Raw genomic sequence first — 14,188 nt, forward strand, 5'->3', positions numbered from 1 at the left:
TTTCAGCAGGAACTTTATGCCAACCCCTTACTCCAGATGGCAATTTCATTTTTTTAAACCAGTGCTTTCCACTTGTGCTGCTTTCTTCATCAATTTTTCTAATGTTGTAATACCAAATGTTTCCCTCTAAGTTCCCTCAAATACTATTTGGAACAAGGCAAAGTATACATATGAGGCTTCTCTGGGGCTTCTCTGGTGGCTCAGCGGTAAAGAATCCACCCGTAATGCAGGAGACGTGGGTTTGATCTCTGGGTTGGGAAGATCCCCTGGAGGAGCCTGGTGGGCTACAGTCTGTAGGGTCGCAAAGAGTTGGACATGACTGAGCACACATGCATATATATGGGTACATTTTTGAAAAGTATATAATTAGTATTATGTTAAGGTATATATAGGGCTTCCATGGTGGCTCAGATGGTAAACAATCTGCCTGCAATGCAAGAGACTGGGTTTGATCCCTGGGTTGGGATACTCGCGTATACCTAAAAGTATATAATTGGGTATTAACACAAGTATATTTATTAGGAAACACAAGACTATGTTTTGTTAACCAAATTCTTTTTCTTCTTAATTAAAAAAAAAAATCTGATAGTTGCTTTACAATATTGTGTTAGTTTTTGCTGTACAAAGTGAATCAGCCACACATATACATATATACTCTCTTTCTTGGATTTCCTTCCCATTTATTGTTGACTAATTTCTTAAACCAACTAGTTTTCTTGTGATTGCTCTTAAACTACAAAATAACAGTCATTACCAATGAAGGCCTTTATTATTAATATAATCAAGAAATACGAAACTGACAAACTTTTAGGAAAGTATTCTTTGCACAGAATAACTTTTCAAGATCCTACAAGAATATATTAAAAATAGCTCCCTTCATGCAAAAAACCTGGAAGGAACTTGGTGACTCATTCTATTTATTAGTCTAAAGCAAGCTATTAATATGAACACTCCTCTTCATAGAAAGGTATTTATTTCCCTCATCTTTACCTTTTCTGAAACAGAAGCAAAACCTTTGGTTGGATGCTGTGTTCTCATGTCAAAAACATGAAACTTTCCTTCCAGAGATGTAGCTACTAACTTATTCATACTTATGTCTTTTCTGTCAAACTCCAAGCTACACACCTGAAAATAGAGAATATTTATGAGTGATGCTTCAATGATTATATCCAAGAGTTTCTTTCAAACCAAGTAAAACAACTTTAACATTACCAGCTCATGTGAAAGCACTTAAAAAAAAAATCATTTTATCTTTTGAATCTGTATACCAAATACTTGTAACTAGAAAATTTTCTTCTTGGTTACTAAGGTCCCAAAATCATCTAAGGCACTGAGGTACATTTGGAAAGCCATAATTTAACATTTTACCATTATTACATAATGATTTTATAAAGTTAAGTCAAGGCTGACTAGAGGAAACAGGAAGGAACCACATTCTTCACTGACGATGTACAACCTGGGAACCAAAAACCTACAAGTACCTGGGAGTCAATTACAGTCTTGGGCTTCCTGATATTACCAGAAAAGGGCCTGGTACCAGCTCACTTTAACATCACACTGCGTAGCCCACAGGCGTCTAGAGATGGGCTACAGGGGCGGTGACCCACTAGGCACTGTCACACCACACCTGGGTGTGTGTTCTTCTGAAGAGAGCGTCCCTGATTTTTAATCAGATCCTCAAAGGACTTCACAGACCCTAAAAGTTAAGAACCATCCATCCATAAAGGGGTTTTACTGAGACGAGTTATTAGGGGTGCTTTCCTTTTGTAGTTCAGAGGTACGTGGAAAAGATATTCAGAGAAACTGCAAAGAATGTAAATGCACGTTACCCCATTTTTTATATTTGTCTCCCACCGTAAGGACATATTTCTGAGATCAAACAGCTTGATGTCTCCGTTGTCATAGCCAGCACACACGACACGCTCCTCTTGATTATAAGCATTGCCTGGAAATCAGGACATGATATTTCAGATCTTTTTAAATGCTGATTTGAAGGCTGCTTAAAAAACCTACGGACATCTGAAACTAACATAACATTGTAAATCAACTATACTCCGATAAAAAACAAAACAAAACAATAATCTTACAAAACTACACAGGTAACTTGTACCAAATCAGGTGAAGAAGTCACATTGGATAGAATCTCATTTTACTAATCCTACAGGACACCAAGATTATTAATTTAGTATCTGATATTGTTTACCAAAAAAGCTCTTTATTGAGATTCTGTGCTCAAGAGATATAGGAAAGTGTTTACTGGATTTTAAATTGAAAACAAATATTCTTTCTATACTCTGTTTGCAAAGACTAACAATTTAAGCACAGCAGAGTTTGGTAGAATAAATACAGTTACACTTCCAATGCTTTCTTTGAATGCAAATGGAAACTAAACTTATTTATTTTGCAAAATGTTGTTCTGGTGTTATCAGATGCTCACAGTTGAAGTAAATCTACAACCTGCAGTTGAATTCACCTTGCTCAGATCCAGGAATTTTTGGATTACTCCCTTTTTTTATAAACTCTAGCCCTGCATTTCCACTGGAAGGTTCACCGAGATGACATGACAGCAGCTGAAACTCCTGATGTCTAAAACTGATGTCATCGTCTTCCTTTAAAAACTATCATATACTCTGCGGAACTTCTTCAATATACATCACTCACTTCATAGTCGACCTCAAAATTCAGTCACTTTGGACATAATCCTTTCCCTTGTTTCTCATCTCCAAAAAAACTGCCAAACTGTATTTATTTTGCCACATTATTTCTGAATTTACTCCTCTGTTCCATTCTCACTGCTGCTTAAACCTACATATTTCCTGGAATACTGAAAAGAGCTTTCCTCTGCCACTCCTCCTGCCTACATGACCACAGTGTGAAGCTAAAGCTCTGATCCTATCTCATCTTTGCAGAAGCCTTCAAAGGTTTACCGCTACCTCCAGACCATCTACACACCTTTGGCTGTGGCCACGTACCATCTTTAAGGCTATTCCTACCTCCATTCCTTCTACATACTCTTCTTCCAGTGCTTGAAATCTCCCAATTTCAGTGTTTCAAATCCTACATGTCCTTGGACTGAGGTCAATATGTTCTTTTGGCTCCCTTGGGATTCCTTCTGTATTGATCCATGCCTCTGTGACCTTTTATCCCTCTGACCTTGTACGAGTGATACAATTAATGTATCACTTTTTATACTTGTAGCACTTTTTATTAAAGTTACCAGGTTCTTTAAGTTAAAATAAGAGTCTGCTTCGGATAAATGTCCTTTCTTTAAATTTAATGTCCTATATTTAAAACTGCACTTACATCCCTTAGAACAATGATTAAAAAGCCTTTAATGGACCCAAAGTTAATTATTTTTTAATTATTACATAAATTTTACATGATGATTCTCAACACTAATTCTGAAATTTCTTCCCAAGTGTGCATGTTTTTGGTTTATATCATTACTTATACACACACACATACTAATTATAATACATACACATAGAAATCTCCGAATTTCAGTGGTAATTTAGTTTTAAAAGTATATTGATAGAGGAACATTGTTATAAAATTTGTAAGATATAATTTTTAACAGTATAACTATTTTTAGAAAATAAACACACACTGTGTAGAGCATAATGTAAGATTGGTTAGGTTACCATCTAAGGCTCTACCTAATTTCACTAACGGCATCTGGTTCTAAACTAGGTCAATATTACCAAGTTAAACAGAAATAAATAATAGTCCATATTTTTGAACACTTGATATCTAAGCACAATTCTAAGCATTTTACCTGTATTAACTCTGAATCCTCATAACAATACTATTAAGTAAATTCTATTATGACTTCCTTTTTATAAATGAAGCAAGCAAAAATCAGAGAAGCCTGATAACTTGCCCCAGGTCACAAAGCCAGTAAGTAGCACAGTGAGAATTCAAACCCAGGCCCAATCACCATGTCTATTTGCCTCGATAAACTGCCAGAATAATGTACACAAGAGATTCTAAACCGACTATCAGGAGTCTCCTGAAGCACTCTGCTTTTTATAATCTGGTATTTCAGGTGTAAGAGTCCTTCGGTAATTTACCAAATGCCACAGTCCAACAGTCTCTCTTGTTTTCCCCCTGCACGGGTTCCATATTAGCAACAGGATCATCTTTCTGCCTTGGGTCCCACACCTTTACAGTTCCTGACAGAAAAAAAAAAAGGAGTTGGCAAAATTCAATAGTGAATGATGGCATTTCTTTCTGCATTCTCTTCACATGGCTTCCTATGTACATGGAGATATTATAGATGTTACAATATCTGAAGAATAGTCACGTTTTTCTGACTTGTTATTGGGCAAGTTGTACTTAATATAAGAGATATAACCCACATGTTATACCGTCTGACTTGATTTCCAACTAGTAGATACACAACAAAGCTAACAACTGTTCTTAGGTCATCAACAAGGTATGACTGAGAAGGCAAACACAAATGTTATGTAATTTAAACCATGCCTTACTTTCTTGATTTAAGCCTAAAACAAATGTACTATTTATTTAGAATAAAGCAAGTGTCATTTTAATGTTTTCTCCTTAGTACCCATATATCATTGGCATTTTTCTTATACATATAAATAAACTAATTTTTACATCTATGATTTCTTATATGAAGCTTTAGAATACCATTTCATATACAATTCAGTTTAATTTCCTCATGACAGTAAAGAAGGAAGAAGTTAATAAAAGTAACCAATAATTCTTCTCAATTTAATTTTAACTCCCTCATTTTAATGCAAATTATGGGAAAACTAGTGTCACTGATTTTGAGAAACACAAAGACATGTAATAAAATGGTTAAAAGGCAAGTACCCAAGTGAGAACAGAAAAAGGGTAAAAAAAATCCTTGAAAAGGATAATAAATGCAGGAAAAGGGGAGATATTTTCAGTAGATTTATGGCCAAGGATAAAGTTGGTCATTATAAAGGTTACTTCAAGGAAAAATAAATTTCCTCTAAATGTGTAAGTTATTATAATTTCTCTATGCACTTCCCTGGTGGCTCAGTGGTAAAGAATCTGCCTGCCAGTGCAGGAGACACCTGGGTTGGGAAGATCCCCTGGAATAGGAAATGGTAACCCACTCCAGCATGCTTGCCTGAAAAATCTCATGGACTGAGGAGTCTGGGTGGGCCACAATCCATAGGGATCACAAAGAGTCGGACATGCCTGAGCATGCATGTTATACATGACAGAACTCATAAAAATTGGTAACATTAAGCTTGTAATAGTTAAATGAACAAAGAACATAAATAGATAATCTGCAAAGCAAAATTAACTAAAAAAACAAATACAGAGAGACGTTAATGCAAGTCAGGACAGGATAGCATTTTTATCTCTAAAATTAGGGGGAGAAAGGAATCAATGCTGGTGGGTAGACTGGCAATCTACCTCATCTACCATAGCTGATAATGGTAAATAGATACTTTGGGAAGTTTGACAAGTTTCTTAAATGATAAAATATGATTATTCCAAGAGTTACATTCATGATGATACTCATTTCATTGTCAGTCTCCCAAAACAACAAATAAAACCTTAATGCAAATCAAACACTCATTAACAGGGGCATCGCTAAGGAACTGTGATACATTCATAGGATGGAATATTATAAAACATCAAAATGATACTTATGAAGACCACACCAAAACAGCAATATCATATGACAAAACATTAAATATAAAAAGATTAAGACACAAAATTGAAAAAACTGGGAATTCCCTGGGAACTGGGAATTCCCTGGCGGTCCAGTGGTTAGCACCCCCTACTTCCACTACTAAAGGCACAGGTTCAATTTCTAGTCCGCATGCCCTGGTGAAGCCAAAAGAACAAACAGACTAAGAAAGAACAAAACTAAACCATATTAACCCCAATAAAACAGTGTTAATTAATAAATTGTATCTTAGACTGGAAAGGAAAACCAACCTGATATTTATGCTAGTATGGTAGACTGCAATTTTTCCTTCTATATTCCATACTGCTTCTATGATTGGAAAAAATATTTGATTTCTAAAACACAGCTGCTCTTAAGAAACTGTTAGAAAATTACATTCCACTTTTCTGTGAAAACAATTTCTTCATGGTCTTGAGCATTAAAAAAAACTAGCCAAACCAATAAAGATACCAATCACTTAGGTCCCTCTTCTGCAGCAACAAAAATTCTGACTCTGTTATATTCACAACAGCTCAGGACCCCAAAAGGCCTGTTGCTTGTTAGTCACTGCGGGGGAAAAGCAGAGTTGGAGCTCCGGAAGCTTCCTGCAAAGCTCAGCGGAAAGACCACAGACTGCAATGTTCAACCAGCTGTCAATATGACAATTTTCACAAGTACTAATTCTGCTTTTTAAAAAAAGAAAATGAAAAGCTGCCACCCACAGTATATCGTCAGCTACCTCAAAAATTTCTAGAGACTTTTAAATCCTCAAGGTTCAGAGGAAACTATGGTTGTTAATAGCTGAACTAGCTCAAGACTAAAATAGTAAGTGCTATGCCTCTATCTCAAAATCTCCCCAAAGCCTGAAACAATTGAGGGATATACAATCAAACTTGCCCATCAAAAAAAAAAGAGTTAGATTTAGGGGGTCAAAGATTGAGGAAGACTTCCACATATATTGTTGCACAGGGACTTAACTAAAAAAAAATAATAATAATGTACACAGAATATTCTCACTTACCATCTCGGCTACCAGTCACAATTTCAGGTGCCCCTTCCCCGATTCCAAGTCCACCAACACCATCTATAGTATTTATAATTTCTTTATGGCCCTTTACAGAATACACTGGGACCTCTGGAGCTTCCAAATTCCTGGAATTTGGAACAGAACACAGCTTCTTACTTACACACACCCCAAATGTTTAGTTCACTACTCAAATCTAAGAATGCAGGCCATATTGAGATTTTTGATTAAAAAATAAGGGTTTTTCAATTAAGGTAATTTATACATTTACTTCCAAATTTCCCTCCACACTTTAGCTTCTTTCAAGGCCTCTGTGAAAGCTGTCATCATCCAACTTGGAATTCTAACTCCTGAGCCCATTTTACTCAATGATCCTCAAAGACGACTGATCCAGAACCTGTGCACATGAATCCACCAGGGATGTTTCTTCAAAAAACACAGATTCACAGGCTCCTCCCCAGACATAATGAACAAATATTTCTGAGGTGGGGCCCCAAACCTGTTGACTCTCTAGTACACCGAGGCTGGTAATACCGCTTTAAATACAGAGTAAATTTAAAGTGATTTAGAATGTTTCCAAAGTGGGCCTTGGTAGTTTGATCTTGAGATCTTTTGAGAGATAAAACATGAGTAGCATTTGCTTTGTATACATTTCTTCCTTATTACTTTCTGAGTTCCACACTGATTTTCATCTGGTTACATTGTTCAGTTTGTCGTCATGCTGATCACAATAAATATTACAGGAAAACTAGCTGAAGTCCCTAATTCTAGGTTAGTTAAGTGAAGGGAGTACTGGAAAGCACCTACTTTTATGTGTCTGAATCTATGGCTGCTGAATGCCTCAAATAGGTAGGTTATGCTAATACACCTTTCTCTTGTCTCTCTCCATTCCACACCCCTCCTTCTGCTTTTGTATTGGAGCCTCTATCCACATTTCTTTTCAGCAAGTCAGTTTTCAACAATACTTATACTTTTTCTCTTTAATGAACTTAGTTCTTCATGACATGTAACCTCAACTTACTACTAGGCCTAGATTTATCAGTAAAATCTTGCAAATAAAATTTGAGACATTCACCTGGTTCAGAGGTGATGTTTATCTGTGGCGTTAATTGTGAAAGCGTCAAGAGACTAAAGAAGACTGAGCTTCTGTTTAAAAGAACTGGTTTACTCTTTTCATAGACTTTGAAACATCAGTGCTTTTAACATGAAATTATGACTTACCAATGAAAATAAAGCAGTAATACCTATACTAGGAAGCTCTGTTAGGAAGATAGTCAACTGTTATATTTGTTGCACACTTTTGTGCTGAAATGTATCTATTTAAAAAAATAACACTCACACTGGTCTCTCTCTAAGTTCTTTGTAAGTATATGACACAGCAGGTAAAAATTAATGCATTCTGCATTCTAGTAAACACCAACTTAATTGCATGTGTGCTCAATCGCTCAGTCGTGTTCGACTCTTTGCAACCCTGTGGACTGTAGCCGGCCAGGCTCCTCTGTGGAATTTTCTAGGCAAGAAAACTGGAGGGGGTTGCCATTTCCTACTCTAGGGGATCTTCTTGACCCAGGGATCGAACCTGCATCTCTTGCATCTCCTACACTGGCAAGCAGATTCTTTACCACTGCTCCACCTGGGAAGCCTGCTAATTATTAAGAAATTAAAGCAAATGGAATTAAAATAGCTTCATTCTATACTATATTATGATTCTAAGACAAATAAATATGCCAAAGTAATTCAGTTACAAAATAGCAGATTCTAAATTAGAATCAAAAAAGATCACAAGGTAGGGAAGACAGATCCTCTAGAACATTATTGTATACTTTACATGATTAAGAGATAGTCTTAAAAAGTTTTTACAGAGGAATTTTGATTCATTCAATTCTAAATATGAGGAAATAACTCTAGGTAAAACATGAAAATTAAAAGCATTTGGTACTACTGAGATTTTGCTTATTCAAAACAGGTTTGTCTTGATTTACTCAAGAGATGTGTTCCTAAAAAGTTGTGCTCAGATATAAGTTAAAGCATAAAAAGAAAAAAGTTTAATGAACTGGGAGTTCTATGTTAAACAAATTAAAACATACAAAAATATATTATTGTGTAATGCCAAATATCTTCTTAAAATGTAAACATCTAATTTTTCAGTGTTATACATGAGCATTGTTATATAATGTATCCTTCATTATATGAGGGAATAGCCCTTTATTACAAATATAGGTGTTAAATGCTAGCACTAAACAGCATGTGTGGAAATAAATATTAATATTATTTGAAAAAGCTAAAGAAAAATGTTAGTATTTTAAAATAGATTTGAAACATGAAATCTAAAAGTATATATTAAAATGTAATTGCAATATTCTTATAAACAGTTAAAATTTAACAAAAAACATCTTAGAATTCTTTCAGTGGAAGCGTAACACAACTATCAAAGAAATTGCTTATGTCTTCACACTGATGAAATAATCTTACCATATATGAAGGTTTCCAGCAAAATCTCCAGTGGCCAGATATCTCTGCTGTAAAGATGTTGCGCCAAATGTTCCACATTTAATGGGTTTGGCCTTTTCAATCTTGATAGAAGGGAGGGAGAGAGGATACGTTATTTAGGTAAGCACCTATTTATGGCTCTATTATGGGAATTAAATAAGGCACACAATTTTAAAAAGCAATTAAGATGTTTTCTGATTAAAAAATTATCATGCTTTTCCTTCAGTAATTTTTGTGCAGTCTAAAAGTACAGGCGGGCTTCCCTGGTGATAAAGAATCCACCTGTAATGCAGCCATGAAATTAAAAGACGCTTGCTCCTTGGAAGAAAAGCTATGACCAACCTAGACAGCATATTAAAAAGCAGAGACTTTACTTTGCCAACAAAGGTCCGTCTAGTCAAAGATATTGTTTTTCCAGTAGTCATGTATGGATGTGAGAACTGGACTATAAAGAAAGCTGAATGCCAAATTGAACTGTGATGTTGGAGAAGACTCTTGAGAGTCCCTTGGACTGCAAGGAGATCCAACCAGTCTATCCTAAAGGAAATTAGTCTTGAATATTCATTGGAAGGACTGATGCTGAAGCTGAAGCTCCAGTACTCTAGCTACCTGATGTGAAGAACTGACTCATTGGAAAAGATCCTGATGCTAGGAAAGATTGAAGTCAGGAGGAGAAGGGGACAACAGAGGATGAGATGGTTGGATGGCATCACTGACTCAATGGACAGGAGTTTGAGCAAACTCCAGAAGTTGCTGATGGACAGGGAAGCCTGGTGAGCTGCAGTCCATGGGGTTGCAAACAGTCGGACACGACTGAGTGACAGAGCTGGACTGAACTGAAAAGTACAGGCAGATCTTGGGAGATTTTGGAAGTTTGGTTCTAGACGACCAAAATAAAGCAAATATTTGCAATAAACTGAGTCAGATGAATTTCTGTTTCTCAGTGAATGTAAAAGTTATGTTTATACTATCCTGTAGCCTAATAAGTATAGAAATCATTATGTCTAAAAAACAATGTACACACTTTAATTAAAAAATGTATTATTGCCGAAAAATTGCTAACTCCTTTGATCATCCATGAAAAGAAACTCCTTATCCATTATTGTTTTCTAATGAGACTGCAGCAATTCAATCACATCTTCAGGCTCCACTTCTAATTCTAGTTTTCTTGCTGTGTCCACCACAACTTCAGTTACTTCCTCTACTGAAGTCCTGAACCCCTCAGGTCATCCATGAGGTCTGGATCAACTTCTTCCAAACTCCTATTCATGTTGATATTTTGATCTCCTTCCATGAATCACCAACATTTTTAATGGCATCTAGAATGGTGAATCCTTTCCAAAAAGTTTTCAATTTACTTTGGCCAGATCCATCAGAGGAATCACTTTCTTTGGCAGCTGTAGCCTTAAGAAATGTATTTCTTAAATAACAAGACTTGAAAGTTGACATTACTCCTTGATCCATGGGCTGCAGAATGGATGCTGTGCTAGCAAGCATGAAATCAGTGTGAATCTTATGGGTATATCTTCATCAGAGCTCTTGGGTAAGCAGGTATATTGTCAGTGAGCAGCAATATCTTGAAAGGCCTTTTTTTTCCTGAGTAGTAGCTCTTAACAGTGGGCCTAAAATATTCAACAGTTTGTTGTAAAATAGATGTGCTGTTATCAAAGCTTTATTGTCCATTTATAGAACACAGCCAGAATACTTAGAATAACTCTTAAAGGAACTAGGATTTTCAGAATGGTCAATGAGCACTGGTTTAAAATTAAAGTCACCAGCTGTATTAGCCCCTAACAAGAAAGTCAGCCTGTCCTTTGACTCGAGGCATTGGCTTCTCCTCTCTCGCTACGCAAGTCCTAAATGGCATCTTCTTCCAATAGAAGGCTGTTTCATCTACACCAAAAATCTGTTGCGTAGTGTAGCCTCCTTCCTGAATTATCTTAGTAGGTCTGCATAACTTGCTGCAGCTTCTGCAGCACCTGCTACAGCATCTTCTATCAGCACCTGCTACTTCATCTTTACTTTTATGTTAAAGAGACGGCTTCTTTCCTTAAACCATACGAACCAACTTCTGCTAGCTTCCAACTTTTCATCTGCTGCTTCCTCACCTCTCTCAGCCTTCAAAGAACTGAAGAGAGTTAGGGCCTTTGCTCTGGATTAGAACATTCACACCTTGGCTAGAACAAGAACATTCACACCTTGGCTACTATTTGATGCAAGATGCCTAACTTTTGGCCCATCTAGGCTTTCAACAAGCCTTCCTCACTAAATGTAAACATTCTTGGTTTTTTTATTTAAAGTGAGAGACCTGTGACTCTTCCTTAGAGGCCACTGTAGGGCTAATTTCAATAGGGAGCCCTGAGGAGAGGAAGAGGGTTGGAGAAAAGTCAGCAAGTGAAACAGTTAGAATACATACAACATTTACCAATTAAGTTTGCAGTCTTGTCAGGGTGTGGTTGATGGCATCCCAAAACAATTACAACATCATCATCAAAGGTCACTGACCAGAGATCACCAAAACAAACATACTACAAGAATTACCAAAACATGATACAGAGACACAAAGCGAGCAAGCGCTGGTGGAAAAACAGTGCTGATAGACTTGGTCAGCACAGGGTTACCAAAATCCTTCAATTTGTAAAAGATTCAGTCTCTGCGAATTCAATACAGAGAAGCACAATAAAAGGAGGTATGCTTGTATGTCAAATGAATGAGTTTTGCCTTTCTTCTCATCTCGCTAATAAGACATTAAAATGCTGATACCTCTAATATCTCCACTGGTTTGCAAATATGCAGATTTCAGCTTTTAATGTGGTATTCTTTTTTAAGAGTCTCAAAGAAAAGGATAGAATGAAGATATTACTCTTCCAGGTGACAACAGGAAGAAAAAAAAAAACTTATGTGTCTTGTATAGTTTTCCCTGCAGAATTCTATAAACTGAGAATGGTTATGTCTGATTCTCTCTGAGACCGTTTTAGTGCAAACAGATGTGTATACCTGTGTGCACCAAAGGCACCGCTGTTAGCATGGATTAGCCAATGTTTTGATATTTCTTTAATTTAAAAGACTGTTGGGAATTCCATGGAAGTCCAGTGATCAGGACTCTGAGCTTTCACTGCGAAAGGCCTGGGTTCAATCCCTGCTTAGGGAACTAAAATTCCACAGCCACTTGGCCAAATAAATAAATGTAAATAAAAATAAAAGACTATTGTTCTAAGTTTATACGTAACAGTTGATCCTTGAACAGCACAGGAGTTAATCCACATGTAACTTACTGTCAGCTCTCTATATCCAAGATTCCTCTGCATCCGTGGATTCAACCAACCATGGGCCATGTAGTAATATACTATTAACTCTTGAAAAATACCCGGGTATAAGTGACCCATGCAGTTCAAACCCATGCTATACAAAGGTCAACTGCAGTTATATCAGTAAAACAGCCATGTGCAAACTCCACCTGTGCATGTCACTGAAGTCCATTGTGGAGTCTACATGTCTAGCTGCCTTGGCCCCTGGAAACTTTAGAGGACATGGAATTGAGGTTCTATGGAGTCACTAACAGTTGGACATGACTGAGTGTCTGAGTGCACACACATATATACACACATCCACACATCACACTCTAGCTGCAGAATAGCACCTTCCATTTACTGTCAGCTCAACGGGGCAAAACTATTTCTCTTATTTAGTCTCTTGCAATCTTTAACTTTTTTCTTTTTTGAATTTTTACTGCAGCTGATTTACAATGTTATGTTTACTTATTCATTTTTAATTTTTGGCCATTCCCTGCAGCATGTGGCATCCCAGTTCCCAGACCAGGGATCAAACACAAACCCGCTGCATTGGAAGGTGGAGTCTTAACCATGGGACTGCCAGGGAAGTTCCCTTTTTTTTTCTTTTATTCTTAACAAAAATAGTACATGTTTCCTATAAAGATGCAAACAAAACCAAAGACCTGAAGGGTGAAAAGTAAGTTTCCCTTTTGACACTCCCCAGAAGTAATCCCCATTCTCTTAGACCCTTTGCTACCTATTTACAACTACATATAGATTTGGTTTAATACAGAGAGCATCATAATATCAATATATTATCCACTGACTTGATTTTTTTCACTTAGAGATATATCTGGATGAATTTTTTTTCTCTCCACAGAGTTCACCAGTTTCCAGGGCACTTCCCCTGTAATCTTTGAGTTGCTGGGCCAATCTTCAACCCTACCACTAGGGTTGGCCTGTTTGATATATTTTGTGAAAACAATTTTCCTACCACTTTCAATGTCTGGTTGGGTATTTCCACATAGGATATATGTAGCAATTTTCAAAGAAGAAAATAAAATTCACTTAACACAAACTATAACTGAACTTCTCTTTCATGATTCAAAAGAAATCATCATGCTCCGGGGCTTTAGAAACTCCCAGCCTGCTGAGCTTTCTGCTTGGGATCTGGATGAACTAGCGGTTACTAGGTAGCCTGCCCTAAAATAAAGCTGGGACTCTTTGGAACTGTCCAGGACCTTTTGATTAAATTTTGTTTAATCAGACACTTAGAGTAACATGGTGGTAAAAGACTATATTGATGAGAATAGAACACAGAATGTTAATTTTTTCTCCTTTTTAATACACTGGTGATCTGAGATAGCATCAGTTATATGTGACATCAGAAAACTGATATTTATCTATTTCAGCTATTTTTCCAATTTTATGGAAAACATATCTTACAATGGAACACCATGGAGGATCAAAGTTTTGTCAATTTAATAAAGCAGTTTCCAATTCCAAATCATTTACATCCTCCCCACCATAGGTTCAGTCAGTCAGTTCAGTCACTCAGTCATGTCCAACTCTTTGCGACCCCATGAATTGCAGCACGCCAGGCCTCCCTGTCCATCACCAACTCCCGGAGTTCACCCAAACTCATGTCCATTGGGTCAGTGATGCCATCCAGTCATCTCATCCTCTGTCATCCCCTTCTCCTCCTGCCCACAATCCCTCCCAGCATCAGAG

General features: G+C 36.8%; 1 protein-coding gene across 1 annotated transcript in view; it reads right to left on the reverse strand.

Annotated features, from left to right (window-relative positions):
- Positions 1 to 14,188, reverse strand: part of DNAAF10 (dynein axonemal assembly factor 10) — a 28,898-nt gene that overhangs the window by 6,304 nt on the left and 8,406 nt on the right. The window contains exons 2-6 of the mRNA XM_006077641.3: positions 9,168 to 9,268; positions 6,693 to 6,823; positions 4,071 to 4,172; positions 1,830 to 1,945; positions 991 to 1,125 (exon numbers count right to left, since the gene is read on the reverse strand). Of these exons, the coding sequence (XP_006077703.1) occupies positions 991 to 1,125; positions 1,830 to 1,945; positions 4,071 to 4,172; positions 6,693 to 6,823; positions 9,168 to 9,268 (585 nt within the window). The remainder of the gene's footprint in view (positions 1 to 990; positions 1,126 to 1,829; positions 1,946 to 4,070; positions 4,173 to 6,692; positions 6,824 to 9,167; positions 9,269 to 14,188) is intronic.

The sequence above is a fragment of the Bubalus bubalis genome, chromosome 12 (assembly GCF_019923935.1).
Source record: "Bubalus bubalis isolate 160015118507 breed Murrah chromosome 12, NDDB_SH_1, whole genome shotgun sequence".
NCBI classification, from domain to species: domain Eukaryota; kingdom Metazoa; phylum Chordata; class Mammalia; order Artiodactyla; family Bovidae; genus Bubalus; species Bubalus bubalis.